General features: G+C 35.1%; 2 protein-coding genes across 2 annotated transcripts; both read right to left on the reverse strand.

The window, feature by feature from the left end:
• Window positions 1–307: 307 nt before the first annotated feature.
• On the reverse strand, window positions 308–9021 carry LOC111797005 (imidazole glycerol phosphate synthase hisHF, chloroplastic-like). Its single transcript, XM_023679849.1, has 19 exons — window positions 8695–9021; window positions 8527–8609; window positions 8121–8215; window positions 7868–7971; window positions 7269–7438; window positions 7049–7163; window positions 6583–6638; window positions 6453–6491; window positions 6164–6262; window positions 5283–5345; window positions 5105–5167; window positions 4920–5002; window positions 4686–4794; window positions 4550–4603; window positions 3906–3993; window positions 3538–3575; window positions 2330–2435; window positions 761–927; window positions 308–654 (listed from the first exon to the last, which is right to left on the reverse strand). The coding sequence occupies exons 1-19, from the start codon at window positions 8885–8887 to the stop codon at window positions 595–597; spliced, it is 1785 nt and encodes a 594-aa protein (XP_023535617.1). The 5' UTR covers window positions 8888–9021; the 3' UTR covers window positions 308–594.
• Window positions 9022–11631: 2610 nt separating this feature from the next.
• On the reverse strand, window positions 11632–13176 carry LOC111797415 (mitogen-activated protein kinase kinase kinase 18-like). The gene has a single exon (XM_023680401.1). It carries the CDS (start codon window positions 13162–13164, stop codon window positions 11632–11634), a length of 1533 nt encoding a protein of 510 aa, XP_023536169.1. The 5' UTR covers window positions 13165–13176.
• Between the last annotated feature and the right edge of the window lie 7334 nt (window positions 13177–20510).

Genomic DNA, 20510 nt, shown 5'->3' on the forward strand with positions numbered 1-20510 from the left:
ATTGAATGATTATGGCTGGTCTAAGTATTTGTGAAATACTTACTTTATTGGAATGGTGGGACATTCATCAAATCTTGTAATAAGTTGAGGTTCATCACTTTGAACAATGCTCGCGTGGCAACCAAGATATAGCTCATTTGCCTCCTCGAACTCAACTTGAAGCAACATCGACATATTTCAAGAAATTTAGTCAAATTGTATGGATTTTACATCACATCAGTCCATTGTCACAAAGACAACAATTGAACAAATATTTTTTTAAAAAATAAAATAGATTGTGAAACTAAAGCGGTGTCCATTCACTCGGTTAGAAATGGCAGGCATCATCGAACTAAATATTATTATCAATGCAACTCCCTTTGTCTTCGTTCTCCTTAAACATCAAATGAAATAAGATCAACTGTCTCCTTTTTGTCTGATTATTGGAGAAAGCATTGTGGTCCCATTTAACTATTCAATAAATCAGAAACTTATGGTCGACTTAAATCAAAACTATGACACAAAATTAGAAGCTACTGAATAATACCACATGAAGTTGGGAATCCTCAAAACTGATGTGCCTCTACAGCCAACAGCTTTCAAAGATTGATATCATTACATTCTCACTTCTATGCCTTCCTTAAACAAATGCTCTTTTACGGACTGAATAGGCACCTGCCATCCATAATATTAAGATTTAGTTTGATTCTATAAATTTCGTTAATCGAGGCTAAAACATGGTGTCAGTTAAGATAATGAAGGAATCTCAGGTAATAAATACCTCCTTGCGATGAAAAATGCCAGCAGCAAGGGCTGCTGATGCATTCGTTTTGTTGAACACCTCAGAGAAATGGTCAGGACACCCAGCACCACTACTGGCAATGACGGGGATGCTCACAGAATCTGATATCAGCTTTACCAGATCTGTATCAAATCCTTTTCCTTGACCTGTCAAAGTTTGGTTAGAAACTAAATAATATGTATGATTATATTTAACAATTCTGATTACTCTCCATGCAAGAGAAAGCAGTAAATGTTGAGGATGGTTGGGAGAAGAGTCCCATTTTAGCTAATTAAGGGGTTGATCATGGGTTTATAAGTAAAAGAATACTATCTCCATTGGTATGAGACTTTTTGGAAAAACCAAAAGCAAAGCCATGAGAATTTAGGCTCAAAGTGGACAATATTGTACCATTGTGGAGAGTTATGGTATCTAACATGGCATCAGAGTCATAGTCTTAACTTAACCATGTCAATAGAATCCTCAAATGTTGAACAAAGAAATTGTGAGTCTCGAAGGTGTAGTCAAAGTGACTCAAGTGTCGAACAAAGGGTGTACTTTGTTCGAGAGTTCCAGAGAAGGAGTCGAGTCTCGATTGAGCAGAAGCTCTTTGAGGGCTCCGTAAGCCTTAGGAGAGGTTCTAGGGTGTACCTTGTTCAAGGGGAGGATGGTTGATGATTGTTGAGAAAGGAGTCCCACATCCGCTAATTAAAGAATTGATCATGGGTTTATAAATAAGGAATACTATCTCCATAGGTATTAGGCCTTTTGGGGAAACAAAAAACAAAGTCATGAGAGTTAATACTTAAAGTGGATAATATCATACCATTATGGAGAGTATGGTTTCTAATCATAAAAGCATATGCATGTTTCTCAGAGGATTCAGAAATGGCTGTCCCTACGCTCATTTCAATCAATAGCTTTGGTATCTCTGTTAAAGCTAAAAGGGAGAAATTTTTTAATAATAGGAAACATAAACATTTCATTGATGGTGCGAAATGATTACAAAAGCTGCCCAATCATGGAGAATTGCATTAGGCTGTTACACTGATATATGAGGGAAGAAAGAAAGAATTACAGTGGAGATAAATTACACCACAAAAGAGCTAATTAAGCAATAAGTTCCATAATCGAGTTTCAACTAGAGAGCTTATATGAGAAAATCCCTAATTTCCAAATAGTTCAAAGAAAAGCTCCAATGAAATTTTGCCAAAGAATTCTCTTGTTCCTCTTCAACGAATGTCCAGTGAGGATGTAAGAGATGAAGGAGAGGTTATCATTCGGGAGAGTAATAGTTGGGTTAGACATGAGAACTTATGTATTTTCAAATTTCTTACTGCTAACCCATATATACTGGGACTGTAACTATGAGTGAGAGGAGGCCTTTTGTTAACTTCCTCAGAAGGCAATCCTTGAAGGAATTCTAACTACCCAACCCTAGTAGATCTTGCAACATGTAGGAAGTTTCTCGTTGAAAGAAACACAAAGGAAAAGGCTAATATAATATTTCCATGATTAGAAAGAGATGATGATTATAAAATTTTTATTGTATGGAATTGTCATCCTTACCATCACAATCTATGCAGTTCAGCAGTATTTCTCCAGCACCAAGCTCCTCAACGGCTTTTGCAAGCTCATAAGCTCCAATAGGTCGACCTTCTCGACCTCCACTAACCTTGTGAACAAACAAGCGAATTTGGTTAAAATCAAAAAATAAGAAAATAAGAAAAATAAAAGTGAAATAAAACTTTTAAATGTGGAAGCATTGACCAATGACCTTCGAGTCTTAATCTTCTCAACATGAGATCCAAGCCCAAACAGTTTGAGGGTTTTTCTTTTCTGCTATCCATAACTCAAGGGATTTTCATCATTTCCAAGTTTTGATAGATAGACATGTTCAAGTATCCTGGCATCTTTTCGTCNAAAAATGAACTCAGTTTATTTGTTTTTGTGTGCGTGTGTTTGTTTTTCCGTTTGATTTCGTTTTCTGAGTTGTTTCTTTCGGTTTTTTTTTTGGGTAAGAGTCATCTTTACGTCCTCTCAAACTTTTAAGTGTGGATTTTTTTTTTTTTTTTTTTTTTTTTTTTTTTTTTTTTTTNTTTTTTTTTTTTTTTTTTTTTTTTTTTTTTTTTTTTTTTTTTTTTTTTTTTTTTTTTTTTTTTTTTTTTTTTGTCCATACAGCCTTCTAATCCTTTGTTAGCTAGGTTCCAAGAAAGGCTGATTTTTTTTCTTTGGTTGGTTGGGCTTGTGAGGATTAAACTATAGGTTTTATAAAGGTTGTCCTCTCTGATGCTTAATCTAAAACTTTCGTGTTCTTTTCCAGCAGGCACAGCAGGGACAAGATCATTCTTTTTAAGGTGGTTTGTATCCTTCGGGTATCTAACTAAGATTTTTTAAGGTTTTAGAAGTGGCTTTAGCCCCAGTGCCCTAGGAGGAGGTTTAGAATTCACACACATCAACGCTTCCCTTTGGGTTTAAGCATCATGCTTTTGTGAAGGTACCTTTGGTTGGTCCAGCCTGTGTTTCTGTTGTTAAACTAGAATTGTTTGAATAGCAATGTCAACATTCATCTGGAAAGCATGCTAAACCACTTAGCACCACTTCTTTAAGGATTCAAATTCATACGCCAAAGATGTCTGTTTCTGGTTCCTAAAGCACTAGTCAGACCGATACAGACCAGACGAGAGAGGACTAACGGAGATAAGCATGTCACATGAGAACTATCCCATACCAGTGAAAATTATGGATAACTATGTGAGAGAGAAAATAGTACTTACTGTACACTGATACCATGCATATTCTTCTCCATTAGGACCTGAAATGAACAGAAGTTCACATTTATAAATTCAATCCAAGTCAGCAACAAACTTCATATAGTCCCTTAGATTCTCTCAAATATTTTTTTTTATAATAGATTCTCTCAAACATAAGGCTCCTTTTTCATATAACCCTCAAACATACACCCATATCTGACAATTTTATCTATCTATTAACACTAGTTTAATCGTTCCCTTGCATATCATACAGACATCAAGAAAGGAAAAAAGAAAACATTGCAAAGGCAGGATTCACACCTAACGCATTTAACCTACAACAGGGGTCAGAGGCGTTTTGAGGAAACAATAGAAATGAAATAACCTTTTACCTGGGTTTGTTACTCGTATAACCTTGAACTCTACATCATCGGGACTTTTAAGGTACACTCTACGAGGATCAATACTTACCACAACAGCCTGCAAGAAAGATTTTGGACAAAATCACTGTGATTAGTATTATTTATATTTCCAAGAACACAGATTAAACATCGATGTACACCAAATCAATAAATTGTTTCATATAATAATCATTTTCAGTGAGTCAATCAATCAGAAAGCTATAACTTAAAGATGTGACCAATTAGTCATCCGAACAATATGAGCAAGGAGAAATGAGACGGGGATTTCTTTCTTGCTGTCCTAACAAAGCATTGAAGTTAACGAGCTGAAAAAGATTCTATAGTGTCGGATGTGAAGATAATTACACAATACTGTATTGCATCTTTGGTATCTGATAAGATTTTCTTGCTTTTCAATTAATAGCCAATTGCTGATAATAGTAACCCTGCTAAAGATGACCACTATCCAATAACCAAATGGAAAAAAGAGAAGTTATTAGAAAATCCAGGTTACAGTGAAAAGCACAGACACTGCAGTATAAACAACTCTTCTGGAATCTGGACCTTATACTTCAATACCAGGATTAAATACATGAATAATGAGAACCATAGCTTGCGCAATTGATGTTAATCACCTGATTTCCATAAACCTTAGAAATCTGCTCCAAGCTGGTCTTTCCTGTTTTTACCTGAGAGCAAACAGTTCAAGAACCTTATAAGTGAAACAACCATGCACACAAGTTAACTTCAGATGATTGATATAACACTTACGCCAGTTCTTAAATATTCTTCGGCAGCATAAACAGCATCACTTCCAATAGATATTTTATCAGCTCCAGATCTGAAATATTCTGAAGCAACTTCCAGGCTAGAATAGTGCCTGACAAGGTTTTGCATAATATATTGTTCATGAAATAGATCAAAGCAGCATAACTGCATAGCATACAACCCATAAAGTTGAGGAATTTAAAATAAAAAAGTACCCTAGTAATATTAAGAGCACACCTGCCATTCGCATCCTTAAAATCTCTAATCCCGCCCCCAACAGTCAATGGTACAAAAACATTTTCTGATGTGTATCTCAGCACCTATGAAGAGCATCGGGGAGTATTAAGATTAGACAAAAGAACGAAAGTTATATATACGGCAACATTGCGGGGGAAAATAACTGCACCTAAAATTTAACAAACCTGCAACATTGGCAAGTCGCCTAGAGGGAAGTCGCGAAAACCAGTTATATTCAAAAAACTGACCTGCAATTTAACGTCATAAAGGCATCAAGCAAATGAAAAGCTGAATAGCATCACTTTAGAAATAATAATAACCTGAGGGATAAAAGTTTTTAGGCTAAAAGGTGATGAGACATACCTCATCAGCACCATCCTTGTAGTACTGTCCAGCAAGCTCTACCGGCTTGCCAAGGTTCCTCACCTAAACATTAAATAATAGCGTCATTTCCATTCCTTGGAAATTCGAAGAGCATGCATCATTACACTAATCAGCCACTCAGGATCATAGAAGTAGGCGTTTTAACCAAGGGAACTAAAATAAACTGCTAAACAGCATCATAAAAATATCACCCCTTTAATATATTTTTTTAAAAGGTTATGAATTAAGGTTCTATATACAATTTTAATAAAATAAAATAAATTTACCAGAAATTATCACATAAATGATAACCAATACACAGAGAAAACTATCACAGATTGTTTGGAGGCCAGATATTTAGCTGGTATTAGGATTTTGTTTGAACCTTTTTTTAAAAAAAATAGAAATCAAGAGATTTTGTGCGAATGAAAGAGCAAGAAAAGGCAAAACAAGACAAAAAGGATCCTCAAAAGATAAACAATATCCTCCAAGAAAGGCATGACCTATTAAAAAAACCCTACTACAATTAAACCCCACCTGTAATAATTCTCAGATGTAAAAAAACAAAATAATAATAATTCTCAAACATAATCGAGCCCCATAATAACATGCTGAACTGTAAATGTTCCACACTTCAAAAGATCCTCTTTCAATCTTCAAAGACTACAACTATATCATATGCTGAAAAGGGTAAACTTCAAACGTCCTATAACTAAAAATACTAAATGCACTTCCAGATGGAAAATTGACGAAAATAAATTTATACAGAAATTGCTTTTTTTTCTTAAAATACAATCGTGAGTATCCAAACCAACTTAAAAAACGTAAACGCACTTCCAAATGGGAAAATTGTTTAACATGGCATGAGAAAACTATTCTACCTCATTTTCTTCTGTTTGCTCCCTGACATCATATTGGTCCCCTTTGGTAACAACAAGATCCCCTTGGTCATTTGTCCGCACATCAAGACAAGCAATAACCTAAGAGAATTAAAAGGAGTTGTTGACAAGCTCCTCTATCACATTTATAGAGGACAATAGAACTGACATAAAACCAAAAGTGGTATAATCAAGGAGCTTTTGAGAGGACTACTACCCTTGGGATAAGATTATATAAGTGAAAAGAAATATTAATCATAGCATTCAATTGTTAGTGTTGAGTGATTATTACCCTTTTTGCAAGTCGAGATGCCTTTCCCTCATTAGGCTTCTGTCTTAAGTGAACATTTCAAAATGTTAGTTGATCTAAAAGAAACGTGAGTTGATACAATGCTCACATCCAGGGATGAAAGTTAACAAACCTTGGTCACGGTTGACTTTGGAAACAAGAATCTTCTAAGGACAGACAGACCTACCTCTGATAATTATACATACGTGCCATTAACAATCACAAAGTGCAACAGTATTGGAAAATTTCTAATACAAAGAGTAATGACAGGGTCAAAAGGCAAACAGAGACTGGAATAAATCAATCAATCTTGATCCTTAAACTGCTGTCACGCACATGAAAGAATGTAACAGTGAAATAGTTTATACCACCATTTTTAAGCAGTAAAACTCAACAATGACCTCAATTTTCTTTTTTNGGGGGGGGGGGGGGGGGTAGCGGTGGTCCGGAGGTATATATGATACTCTGTTATGTCATAAATTCTGAGTTTTGGAGGAAATCCGCCTCTTATCCAAAATCATATGACAAATCTGAAGGTAGGGAGAAACTGTCCAACTAAATTTAAAAACAAGCACAAGCACAAGCAAAGCATATCTTACCTCCACTCTTTTCTGGGTGGAATTGAACTGCATGGACATTTCCCCTTCTAACTGAAGCTATAAACCTGTCGCCATAGCTGCAAGTAGAAGAGATCCACTCCTTGTTCTTGTCTGACTGAAATATGAGAAAAGAATTAGGTTCCCATACACATCATGTTGATAGAAAAGGAAAATCAAAGATCCCGTGGAAAATGAATTATTTCAAACAAGACAGTCTTACTGGCATAGCACGGTAAGAATGAACAAAGTAGACATGACGATTAGAAATTTCATCCAATATCTCAGAGTCCTCTGAGATTTCCAAAGCATTCCATCCAATATGGGGTACCCTAAAACCATTAGAAGAGTCAAAACGCCCAACCACGCCTGGTATTAAGCCAAGACCTTTTACTGAAACACATAACAAGAGTAGTTTAGTCATTACCATAAGAAAAGTGATTTTGAAATAATCAGTTAATTCAATCTTAAGAAGACCCTTCCAGCAAGTGGTTTTCATGTATTTCTTCGGTAGAATGCCCTCATTGTTGGGTTATGGAAACTTTAAACGGAGAGGAATAGAAGGACAAGTAATATGTAAAGGGATTTGGAAGTTTCTTGACTTAATCTTTTTTGCTACTTCAAATTGGTGCAACCTCTCAAAAGAGTTCAAAGATCATTCCTCCATTCTTATTAATGCCAATTGAAGTACTTTTTGGTGAACTCCCTTGGCCATTTCTCATCTTTGTAACCTCTTATCCTCTTCAATGAAATGTTTACTGCCTCCACTAAGAGAAATGAAAAATGAATATAAGAAACACATGAAAAGCATCAGTTTCAAACCTGGTCCGTTCTCCTCGCTTGATTCGAAGAGTAGTTGAAGCCCAAGACAAATACCTAAAAAAGGGCGATCATTCTCAATATAACTGCAGATTGCTTCAGCCATGCTGCAAAACATCACACATACTCCAAAACGTTAAACGCGGCTTAAAACTTTCAATTTGCACCTTCAACCCATTCTGGATAATTTGTTTCAGTAGTAAAAAGCTTATGCACACGAGTGTGTTAAAAATAAAGGAGGAAAAGAATCAGTTACCCTTTACTGTTTAGCACATCCATGGCAGGAGCAAATGCCCCAACTCCAGGAAATATTAGGCGTTTTGCATTTAGAATGTCTTCTGGAGTTTGCACCTAAAAATCAGCTTTCATTCGTCAAGTGGTTGCTAGATGTTTACCCAACAAATCGCCATAATCAATGGTATGAAGCATACTAACTACTCAATCACTAAACAAGAAATTACAACACTGAAATAAAAAATTATGGAATCAGTGTAAGATTGTCAATAAATCATAAATCTTGATCAAATGCCAAAAAGGTATTCACAATTCTGCAAGACATTACTATAAGATAACAAAAACAATACTCTTCAGTTCAAAGCATAAACTCCTGCAAGTTCAATCATTATCCATACAACGATGAAAATAAGAAAAGAGAATCTCACATCTTTGATGTCGAAGCCAAGGTAACGAATTGCATTCCTCACACTACGAACATTACCAGCACCATAATCCAGCAAAGTTACAACTAGAGTAACAAATACAAGAAAATTACGAAGTCGCATTTGAAACGAGCAACAAATTCATTGGCAGACAGAGAGAAAAGAGAGTACCTGAATCACCACTCAATGAGGCACGAACTGCGAACTTACCGGAGGACTTAACTTTAAGATGACGAGTTTTGTAATGATTATTGCGAAGAAAAAAGAGAGAACTCGTATGAGCCGACGATGAAAGTGACCGAAATACAGTCCGAGAAGAAGAGGAAGAAGAAGAAACAGCGATGGAGAACGTCGGCGCTTCCATTACAATCTCCGGAACTCCAACGGTGAAGCCTGGACGGAGATTTCTAGCTTCGAATCGGCAATTGCTCGAAGAAGAAAGCTCCGGTGTAGCGGCGTTCGACTGAAAATGGCGAAAGAAGCTCCGTGGTGATTAACAGAGCAAATTAATACAAATTAATACAAATTAATACAAATTAAATTCTAAACACAATTAAAAAAATAATTTTATTTTCTTTATAATTAAATTATGTTAATTACTAAAATCCCTTTAAATATTTTTTATCAATTAAAATGTATTAAACTCCAATAAATAAATTTCAAAATAAAATAAAAGATTACTATAAGAAGCTTACTTTATATTATTTTATTAAATACTAATTAATTTTATTAATACATTTTACTTTATATTTAATATGTTTTACTACTATAAATCTTTAATATAACTATTAATTTTGATGATAAAATTAATTTTTTTAATTTTTAAAAAATTTAAAAACTTAGTAATTTTAGTCAACCTAACCAAATTTAATTTAAAGTAAAATATAGAGTGATTCTCGAGATATGATACCAAAATAAGAGTTATTTTCCTTTTCGGTGGCTCAGTCAACTTTAAGCAATTATATATTGGGCGATCTCTTAAGAATTTTATGCATGTGAGTGAGGATAAAATATACGGGAAAAATCTGTGTTGGGTCACAAATACATGGTCTGTATTTCTTTACTTATAACTTCATGATCTCCCCTTAATTGAGGCTCGATTCCTTTCTCTCGAGCCCTCGAACAAAGTATACCACACGTTAGAGGCTCACAAGCTTTGTTCGATATTTGAGGATTCTATTGTCATGGCTAAGTTTAGGGCATGACTCTGCTACAATGTTAGGAATCACAAATCTTGTAGTATGATATTGTCCACTTTAAGTGTAAACTCTCCTGGTTTTGCTTTGCTTTGGGCTTCTTTAAAAAGCCTCATAACAACGAAGATGTATCCCTTTACTTATAAACCCAGGATCATTTTCTAAATTAGCGGAGATAATCTATTTATTGAAACCCTTAAAAGTTGGATATTTTGTTTAGACAAAATACAAAATTTATGGATATTTTTATTAATTTAGACAAATATAAATTTAAGGACGAACATTTTAGGAAGAACTATAATGAAATCAATTTGTTATTAAAAGAGTGAGATCCCACGTAGATTAGAGAGGGGAACAAAACGTTTCTTGTAAGAGTGTGGAAACCTCTCCCTAGTAGACACATTTTAGAACCGAAAGGCTTGCGACGACATGTAACGAACCAAAGTAGACAATATCTGCTAGATATGAGTTTGAGCTGTTATAAATGGTATCAGAGTCAGACACTGAACGGAATGTTAGCGAGGACGACGAGACCCAAGGGGGTGGATTGTTAGATCCCACATTAGTTAGAGAGATAAACAAAACATTCTTTACAAGGACACTGGGGAGGACGTTGGCCCCTAAGGGGGTAGATTGTGAGATCTCATATTGGTGAGAGAGAGAGAAACGAAACTTTCCTTATAAGGACGAGCTCCAAAACAATTCTTATAAGAATAGACTAACGACGATACGTAATGGGTCAAAATGGACAATATTGACCAACAGTGAGCGTGGCAACGAAACATTCTTTATAAGAACACTGGTCCCGAAGCATTCCCTGTAAGAATAAACTAACGGTGAACGTAACGGATCAAAATGAACAATGAATTAAAACTAAATATTAAAACACATAAATCCTTTATTAAATGATTATCGAAGACTAAAAAAAACCTAGGAAGTAGGGGTTGACATTTTATATAGTTAAACTCATTTTTAAATTAAAAAATATATAAAAACCCATCATTAAAATAATAATAACAATAATAATAATAATTGCAGTCCTCTTTTTAAGATAGCCAATGAATATATTTANGTTTCCAAAAAGGCTTTTGGTGTTTAAATGTAGACGCAATTTCTTGAAATTTTGTTTCCTACGGGCCAAATTTTCAAACTCCTAAAACCCAGTTTTGACCGTTGGATATGATAGAAATGGGTATGACTTTTTATTTATTTATTTATTTATTTATTATTATTAAACTAATGTAAGAAGGATGAATAATTAAATAACTCATTTATATTACGTGGAATTTCAATTTATATTTTCATTTAATGTTGATTATTATCCATATTAGCATCATCTAGAAATAAGAGATTAAAATTCAACAATTAAAATGATAATTAATATCTTATCTACTGAAATATATTTCTCTCTATTATATATATATAAACATTACTTATTTTAAAACAACTCAATAATTATCGGTTTAATTATTTTTAATTTTAAATATATATATTATTTATGAATTGCTTATGATACTGTTTGTTTAACAGCAAGTTGTGATTGTGAGATCCTATATTGGTCGGAGAGGGAAACGAAACATTTATTATAAGTGTGTGAAAAATTTTACAACGCATTTTTTAAAACTTTGAAAAAAAACCCAAAAGGAAAACTACAAATAGGATAATATATATATTAGCGGTGGGATATATACGATTACAAATAGTATACGAGTCAGACACTCGACGATGTGTCAACGTCCTCGCTGGACTCCCAAGGAAGTAGATTGTGAGATCCCACATTGATTACAAATTTATATAAAAATTGTGAGACTGACGACGATACGTAACAGTCCAAAACTTGGGCTGCTAAGAGTTCATATTTAATTACCCGAAACTATGTAAAACACAGTTTTAAAATCTTGAAAGTTGACTACTATATGTACTGGTCTAAGCCAACAATGTCTCTTATTAGTGGTTTTAATGTGATAGTGGACTTTTCAATGTCGAATGATATATAAAATATTCGACTTTCCGATATAAATTTCAACTTTGAATTATTCGATTCAATTAAAAGGTGGAATGAAATACGATTTGGAAGATTAAAACGTTGAAGGATGGTTGGAATTGGCTTAAAAACACTTTTTCTTTGATCAAAACCATGAATCTTGAGGCAATGAGATAACAGAAGATGAAGATCATGAGGAACTAAGAGATCAAATTGCATTAATGAAGAACAATTGCATTTTTTACCTCCAAATCTCCCAATTTCCGTTTCTAATCCTCCTCTCCCATTGTTCATAATACCAGAATTATCATCATATGAACAGAACAATACAGAATTTTCTTCAAATTCCAAGTTCAAAATTTCCAGCTCTTCTTCTTCTTCAACTGTAGCTGAAAAATCCGAGCTCACAGATCCATTTCCATGGCTTCCACCGCCGACGCCATTGTTTCTGATCAAAATCCAATCTCCATCGTCCCCTTCCAAATCCCAATCGCACGACAAATTACCAGCCAAACTTCTAATCCTCTCAGCCGGACAATCCTCCAACGAAGCTTGATGCGTTACCTTCAATGGTGTCTTCGAATCCTCTATTGAATCCCAAAAGCTTTGATCCAAAACACACCTCGGAGAAGAGTTCATAGTTTTCATCCACGAAGATTCAATTTCCGACTCGGAATCAAATCCCTGAAGAAACGGATGCTCAAGAAGCTGTTTCGCAGTCCATCTTTCTTTCGGGACTTTTATCAAACACTTAGCGACAAAATCCCTCGCCCTCTCCGATAACCACCGTGGAGCCTCTGGCAACTCGCCGGTAAATCCAATCCGATACAACGCCGACACCGGATCCTTTATATCCGCCCACGGATGTTTGCCAGTAGCCATTTCAATGACTGTACATCCAAAAGCCCAAATATCCGCCGGAAACCCCTGTTCTTCACCTCTCGCAACCTCCGGCGCCATAAACGCCGGCGAACCAGAAAAATCCCTAACTCCATTTCCAGAAACTCCATCCACAAATTTCGCACAACCTAGATCGGCGATTTTTAAACCTGCATCACTCATTAACAGATTCCGGCTCTTGATATCGCAATGCGCCAATCCATTACCGTGAAGGTACTCCAATCCTTTCAAAATCTGGCGCGAAAACACTCGGATCGTCGATTCCTCCATCCGGCCGCCGTTTCTCTGAATCGCATCCCACAGCGTCCCCTCCGGCAAATACTCCATGAACAGATTGAACACCGGAAGCTTGAAGGTTTCAGTTTCAATGTCGAAACCTAGGCAGTTGATAAGGTATGGAGAGCTCAATCTGGAGAGAAGAGCGTGTTCCTTCTGCAACAACGCTGATGAAGAGAGGTCGGTGGACTTGACGGCGAAGTGGTGGCCGGAGGAGGCGTCTGTGGCCAAATAGACGGTGGCAGATGAGCCGCGGCCGACGGCAGGGCCTCTCGTCCAGACCATGGCTGATGTAGAAGGAAATGTAGAAGAAATGAATTTGTGGCGAAGGGAAGAAGAGACTGTGAATTTATATATACAATTTTTCAATGGCAACGAAATAGCATCTTCCAATCTTTTTATGCAAATAAATAAATAACGTAAAAAATATAAATAAATAAACCATCTAAATTATTTTATTTTATTTTATTTTATTATCCACTCGGTTAATATATATATATTTTTTATTTTGAAATTTCAACGATAAAAAATAAACTTTTCAAAATTAGGGTTCATCATATTTTCGACGGACCAACTCGAGAAAATAGTTGGATTAGATTGCTTCTTATCTTTTGATCGGGAAAGCCCCTCGAAAGTATCTTGTTTCTGGGATCAGAGCCTCCGATAGCACAGTCGAGACAACGATGGGTTCTCTACCCCTACGGGGATAGAGCGATAACCCTTCGGTGGTAGTAGTCTTGATAGCAAAGCCGCAGTGAAAGAGACTAGACCCTTTCCTGAACCAGAACTGGACACTAAGGAACAAGGAAGCTTGACTAAGCAAAGATGTCATGTATATAATCTTAACTCAATTTAAACATAGCTCTACCGATTAAAACAAATGTTATTGATCAAACATCAGACTTTCTACTTTGTTGTATGTTGTTAAACTCTACAAGTAAATAAATAGTCTGAAAAAAGAGAGAAAAAATACTTTTTTTTAATGGGTGTTCGTGGGTTGAGTCGGGTCGAGTTGAAATATCTTTTAGACTCGACCCAACTATTTGGGCTGCCAATTTTTTTTTTTTTTTTAACCAAAACAATCTTTATTAAAAACGAACCCGACCAAACTCAATCATATTTGGGTTGGGTTGGGTTGAGTTGGTTCCGGTCGAGTCATTTATTTAAATTTTTATTTTTATTTTCAAATATTTAATTAAAATTTACCCGATTTTGAATATATATATATTTTCTTTTTACAATTTACCTTTTAGGAAAAAATAAATAATAAAATAATAATTATGAAATTAAATAATAATAAGTATATAAAATTATATTATAAACAAACTTTTATTTTTTTTAAAATCAACAATAAGATCGAGAATTTATGAATTAATTCAATTTAAATAAATTTATAATCCAATTCAAACCATACAAATTGAATTTTTCTGATCATTGTTCAAAATTGGTTTGGTCCTTAAGTTAAACGAAACTTTTTTTTTTTAATTTTAAAATTAACGACGAAAATATATATCAACGGGTTAAGATATTAATTTTTTATAGATGAAAAGTGTAATAGGTCAAGTCTACTGCTCGTATTGGCTCGTTACGTATTAGCGTCAACCTCACGGTTTTGAAATGCATATGCTATGGAGAGCTTTCGACATCTTATATGGAATGCTTCGTTCCCTTTTCTAACTGATGTGGGATCTTACAATCTACCTCATCGGGGGCTCGGCGTCCTCGTTGGCATACTGTCCAATGTATGGCTCTGATACCATCTCACAATCCACTCATTTAGAGTCAAAATGCGTCTGCTAGGGAGAGGTTTCCACACTCTTGTATGGAATGCTCTAGTCCCTCTTTAAGGTCTAAGACCCAGCGTCCTCGTTGGTACACCGTCCAGTGTCTGACTCTAATACCATTTGTAATAGTCCAAGCCCACCGGTAATAGATATTGTCTGTTTTGACTCGTTATGTATCGCGGTTAGCCTCACTGTTTTAAACACATATCTATTAGAGATATGGGTTTAGGGTCACTCATCAAGAACTTTTTTATCAATGCCTCTCTGTCATATATATATAGTTTTTCAAAGACGATACCGAAAGACACGGGTGTGCCAGTATTGCACTCTGCCACAATCGTACTTTTGCAGCAGCAGAAGAACGATTGTGCAACACTTATTCTAACCCAGCAAACAAGTCAGCCATATGAAATTCAGATTTTGCGAACAATATCGGTATATTCTCGAGCCTCGAGTCACATATAAGAAAAATATTTTGAAAAACGTGAACGATAAGAATATATATATATTTGAAGTTTCGAGTTTAATAGATGAAGTAGACATCAGCTATCACCAAAGTATGATCGAAGTACGGTGCATTAGCAATTAACACCCATATCGATATTCTCGTCCAACCATAAGAACATCATAAATACANTCGGCGTCCTCGTTGGCATACTGTCCAATGTATGGCTCTGATACCATCTCACAATCCACTCATTTAGAGTCAAAATGCGTCTGCTAGGGAGAGGTTTCCACACTCTTGTATGGAATGCTCTAGTCCCTCTTTAAGGTCTAAGACCCAGCGTCCTCGTTGGTACACCGTCCAGTGTCTGACTCTAATACCATTTGTAATAGTCCAAGCCCACCGGTAATAGATATTGTCTGTTTTGACTCGTTATGTATCGCGGTTAGCCTCACTGTTTTAAACACATATCTATTAGAGATATGGGTTTAGGGTCACTCATCAAGAACTTTTTTATCAATGCCTCTCTGTCATATATATATAGTTTTTCAAAGACGATACCGAAAGACACGGGTGTGCCAGTATTGCACTCTGCCACAATCGTACTTTTGCAGCAGCAGAAGAACGATTGTGCAACACTTATTCTAACCCAGCAAACAAGTCAGCCATATGAAATTCAGATTTTGCGAACAATATCGGTATATTCTCGAGCCTCGAGTCACATATAAGAAAAATATTTTGAAAAACGTGAACGATAAGAATATATATATATTTGAAGTTTCGAGTTTAATAGATGAAGTAGACATCAGCTATCACCAAAGTATGATCGAAGTACGGTGCATTAGCAATTAACACCCATATCGATATTCTCGTCCAACCATAAGAACATCATAAATACAATGGCTCGATATATTACCTCGAGATCGACATTGAACTCTTTTTACGTGCCGAAAATTGCATTAAAACATAGATGAATATGAAATCATGCATTGGGTTGGAAGCCTGACCTTATAGAAGTTGAACATGTGGAGGTTATTAGAAGCTACAAAACAAGTGGAACCCCATTTTGCTCCTTTGCCTTTGAAATCACTGACAAAATAAGGCTGTTTCATTGCTGGATAAAGATAAATAAATAAATAAACAAATAAATAAATAATAATAATAATAATAATAATATTAAAAGAAATTGTGGTTCTCAAGGCTTTGCAAAAAGTTGGCCTGAGCTCCAACTGTCAAAACGACATAAGTTTAGTTGGTCGGTATCGTTTCATGTTCTAGAAACTAACTATTGTTTTGAGAATCTTATGAAAATGATGTGTCTTTTTTTATATTAATTTAATTTTAATTTTAATTTCGAGTTGAACGAGAGGATCGAAGATTTGAACTTTTGAGTAATTAGTCGGAAATATTTGTCTAATTAATTTAATTTTGTTCGGGTTGGTTACTTGATGAAATCTATACATATATTAGTGTGAGATCGTTGTAGAAGTGAACGAAACATTTCTTACAACGGTGTGAAGATCTCTCCCTAGTATATGCGTTTTTAAACTGTGAGGCTGACGATGATACGTCATGGGCCGAAGCGAACAATATTTACTAGCGGTGGGATTAGACTGTTACAAATGGTATTAGAGCAAGATGTCGGGCAGTGTGTCAGTGAGGACGCTGGCCCCCAAGGGGTGAATCGTGAGATCCCACGTTGGATGGAGAACGGAACAAAACATTCATTATAAAGATGTGGAAATCTCTCCCTAATAGATCCATTTTAAAATAATGAGGTTGACGGAAATTGAAAGAGGAAAAGATGAATTGTAACCTCCCGGTCTGCTGTAGTCAGCCTCACAGTGTGCCTGACTGGCGAGTCTGCCGTCTCCACAACTTTCCCTTTTACGTGCTGCTCCTCAAGCCTTCGAGTGCCGATCTTCACTTGGGTCGGCTCCGAGGATTNTTTTTACGTGCCGAAAATTGCATTAAAACATAGATGAATATGAAATCATGCATTGGGTTGGAAGCCTGACCTTATAGAAGTTGAACATGTGGAGGTTATTAGAAGCTACAAAACAAGTGGAACCCCATTTTGCTCCTTTGCCTTTGAAATCACTGACAAAATAAGGCTGTTTCATTGCTGGATAAAGATAAATAAATAAATAAACAAATAAATAAATAATAATAATAATAATAATAATATTAAAAGAAATTGTGGTTCTCAAGGCTTTGCAAAAAGTTGGCCTGAGCTCCAACTGTCAAAACGACATAAGTTTAGTTGGTCGGTATCGTTTCATGTTCTAGAAACTAACTATTGTTTTGAGAATCTTATGAAAATGATGTGTCTTTTTTTATATTAATTTAATTTTAATTTTAATTTCGAGTTGAACGAGAGGATCGAAGATTTGAACTTTTGAGTAATTAGTCGGAAATATTTGTCTAATTAATTTAATTTTGTTCGGGTTGGTTACTTGATGAAATCTATACATATATTAGTGTGAGATCGTTGTAGAAGTGAACGAAACATTTCTTACAACGGTGTGAAGATCTCTCCCTAGTATATGCGTTTTTAAACTGTGAGGCTGACGATGATACGTCATGGGCCGAAGCGAACAATATTTACTAGCGGTGGGATTAGACTGTTACAAATGGTATTAGAGCAAGATGTCGGGCAGTGTGTCAGTGAGGACGCTGGCCCCCAAGGGGTGAATCGTGAGATCCCACGTTGGATGGAGAACGGAACAAAACATTCATTATAAAGATGTGGAAATCTCTCCCTAATAGATCCATTTTAAAATAATGAGGTTGACGGAAATTGAAAGAGGAAAAGATGAATTGTAACCTCCCGGTCTGCTGTAGTCAGCCTCACAGTGTGCCTGACTGGCGAGTCTGCCGTCTCCACAACTTTCCCTTTTACGTGCTGCTCCTCAAGCCTTCGAGTGCCGATCTTCACTTGGGTCGGCTCCGAGGATTTACCCTGGCTTTTCATTGGTTCCTCCCAACCTGCTCTTTTTTCTCATATCGCGCGTGCATCTTCAAGAGAGGGGCCGAGTACATAGACGAGGCAGCCCCGAGAATGAAAGTCCATTCCCTCATACGTAACGAGTCAAAGCAGACAATATTTACTGGTAGTAGCTTGAGCTGTTACAATTAAAAGGATAGATATAAATAATCTTGTAGTTCGTTTTATTTTTTAATTTTATCTTTTAATCTTAAAAAAATATTATTTTAACTCAAAATTTTTTAATTATAAATTTAGTTTCTAAACTTTTAAATAATTATTTATTTAGTCCATAAATTATGGTTTCTAAATTTTAAATTTTATGTCCTATTTAATAATTAAAAATAATAATACTTATTAAATTTAATTTATATATAAAATATTAAATAATTTTAAAAAAATAATCTATAGNATTAAACACAAAATTTTTTTTTTTTTTTTTTTTTACTATAAACTTATTAAATATAAAATTAAAAATTTATGGATTTAACGTTAAATCTTTAAGATTTACCAATTTAAAAGTTTAGAAACTAATCTGTCAGTTGATCTATTACCGTTTTTTAAAGTTGAAATTTTAAATATTCAGACTGTCTGTAACAATCCAAAGTCCACCGCAAATAGATATTGTTCGCTTTGGCTCGTTACATATCGTCACCAGTCTTACAATTTTAAAACACGTCTACTAAGGAGAGTTTTCCACACCCTTATAAGAAATGTTTCGTTCTCCTCTCCAACCAATGTAAGATCTCACCTCGTCAAACCCTAAACCCTAAAAAAGAATCGACACATTGAATTTCGTGTAAATATCGAGAGTCCATACACGAAACGAAATTGACCATTTTGGTGCATTTGGTTGGAAGTCTTCAATTCTCAAAAGGAAAGAAAGGGAACCATATTTTTTTGTATATTTGCTTTTGGAAGCACTGACAAAATAAGGCTGCTATGGTTTCTTGATAAAGATGCAAATGAAAAAGGGGCAAAACATTGCATTAAAACATCCGTATTCGACGTCTGATAGTTGAAAAATGGACACGTTATACATTTTTTGCTTTGTAAGAGTGAATACTGTACCTAGAAATCAATACGGGTTCTTCTAACGTCACTTACGTGTATGTCGGGAAAATTCATAGGAGGTCACCGAACATAGAATTGCTTAAAGTAAGACACGCTTAACTAAATAATCTTGAAATTAGTGGAAGTTGATGTCGAATTGGGTTCACAAAAATGTCACCATTCAACGTCAGAAAAGACATGTTGGAAGACGAGATGTTGTATGTAGTAAACGCTGACTAGTGTCATGATCATGCTTGTCTAAAACGTGTTGTCTGTCGCTGCATGTTAGATGTATCGGTCATACTTGTCCAGAGCATGTTGTTCATCGTCGTATACCCATTCTAAACCCATTTTTAATTGATTTCACGTGTAGTTAAGTATTTACTATTCATAACATGTATATATGGGAGGAGAGGTGTATGTAGGGGTGTACATGGTCCTCGTTGGGAGATTTGTTTTTGACCCAACCCAAAAGTTCGTGTTGGTTGGATTCGTAACCCAACCCAACCCAAAACTTTTCGCAACCCAACCCAACCCAACCCCGGGTTGTGTCCAGGGTTGGGTCGTGAATTTTTTTATTTTTTTTTTAATTTTATTTATACACAATTTATAATTATTTGAATACAATCTCACATCAAATATATTAAAAGTTCATAAACAAACCTAAATCAATCTATGATTATTGACAAAATAATAATAATACTAATAATAATAAAAAAAAAAATAATAAATTCAATAAAAAATAACAAGCGAAAATGGTAACATATTAACATAGTTCAACATTGTCATAAAACTAAATACAAATAAATACCGACATTTAAAAATATTTTAATTGAAATATGCCTATTTCAATAATAATCTTAAAATTTACGATATGTTTTAAAATTATATATATATATATATTTAAAATTTAGAATAGATAATAAAATTTGAAGGTTTTGCCCATGAACTCGAAACCAAGCCGATTCAGTTTGGGTTCAGAAACATGAATCCAACCCTACCCGAAATGCTAATCCAACTCAACCCAACCTTGGGTTGGGTTGGTCCGAGTTGTCGAGTTGAATGTACATCTCTAGGTGTATGACTCTTCACCAAAATCATGTCTATGCCCACCAAAATTAAAGTGCCTCGAAATGTACTTGACATTTACTTTTTAGACTATAATATTGTTTTATTTCAAACGGTTTTCAACTTATTTTCTCGTTCATGTTTTATAAAATATATTTTTTTCTTTTTATAAAAAGTGACTCGAGGCTCGATCCTATGTTAAAACGGTTCACAAATTTTGATTTCTACACGACTGACTTGTTTGGCCATCAAACGGCCGAGTTGAGTCACAAACCAGAACGAGTGAAACCATAAA

This window comes from Cucurbita pepo, chromosome LG06, assembly GCF_002806865.2.
Source record: "Cucurbita pepo subsp. pepo cultivar mu-cu-16 chromosome LG06, ASM280686v2, whole genome shotgun sequence".
Lineage (NCBI taxonomy): Eukaryota > Viridiplantae > Streptophyta > Magnoliopsida > Cucurbitales > Cucurbitaceae > Cucurbita > Cucurbita pepo.

What these genes read in the sequence shown, in the direction of transcription:
- LOC111797005 (XM_023679849.1), bottom strand. Translation starts at nt 8,887, where the DNA reads ATGGAAGCGCCGACGTTCTCCATCGCTGTTTCTTCTTCTTCCTCTTCT. An exon ending in GATGTGCTAAACAGTAAAGG is followed by an intron (nt 7,972 to 8,120) that starts GTAACTGATTCT and finishes GATGTTTTGCAG; the next exon opens with CATGGCTGAAGCAATCTGCA. An exon ending in CTAAGGTTTATGGAAATCAG is followed by an intron (nt 3,994 to 4,549) that starts GTGATTAACATC and finishes TCTTTCTTGCAG; the next exon opens with GCTGTTGTGGTAAGTATTGA.
- LOC111797415 (XM_023680401.1), bottom strand. Translation starts at nt 13,164, where the DNA reads ATGGTCTGGACGAGAGGCCCTGCCGTCGGCCGCGGCTCATCTGCCACC.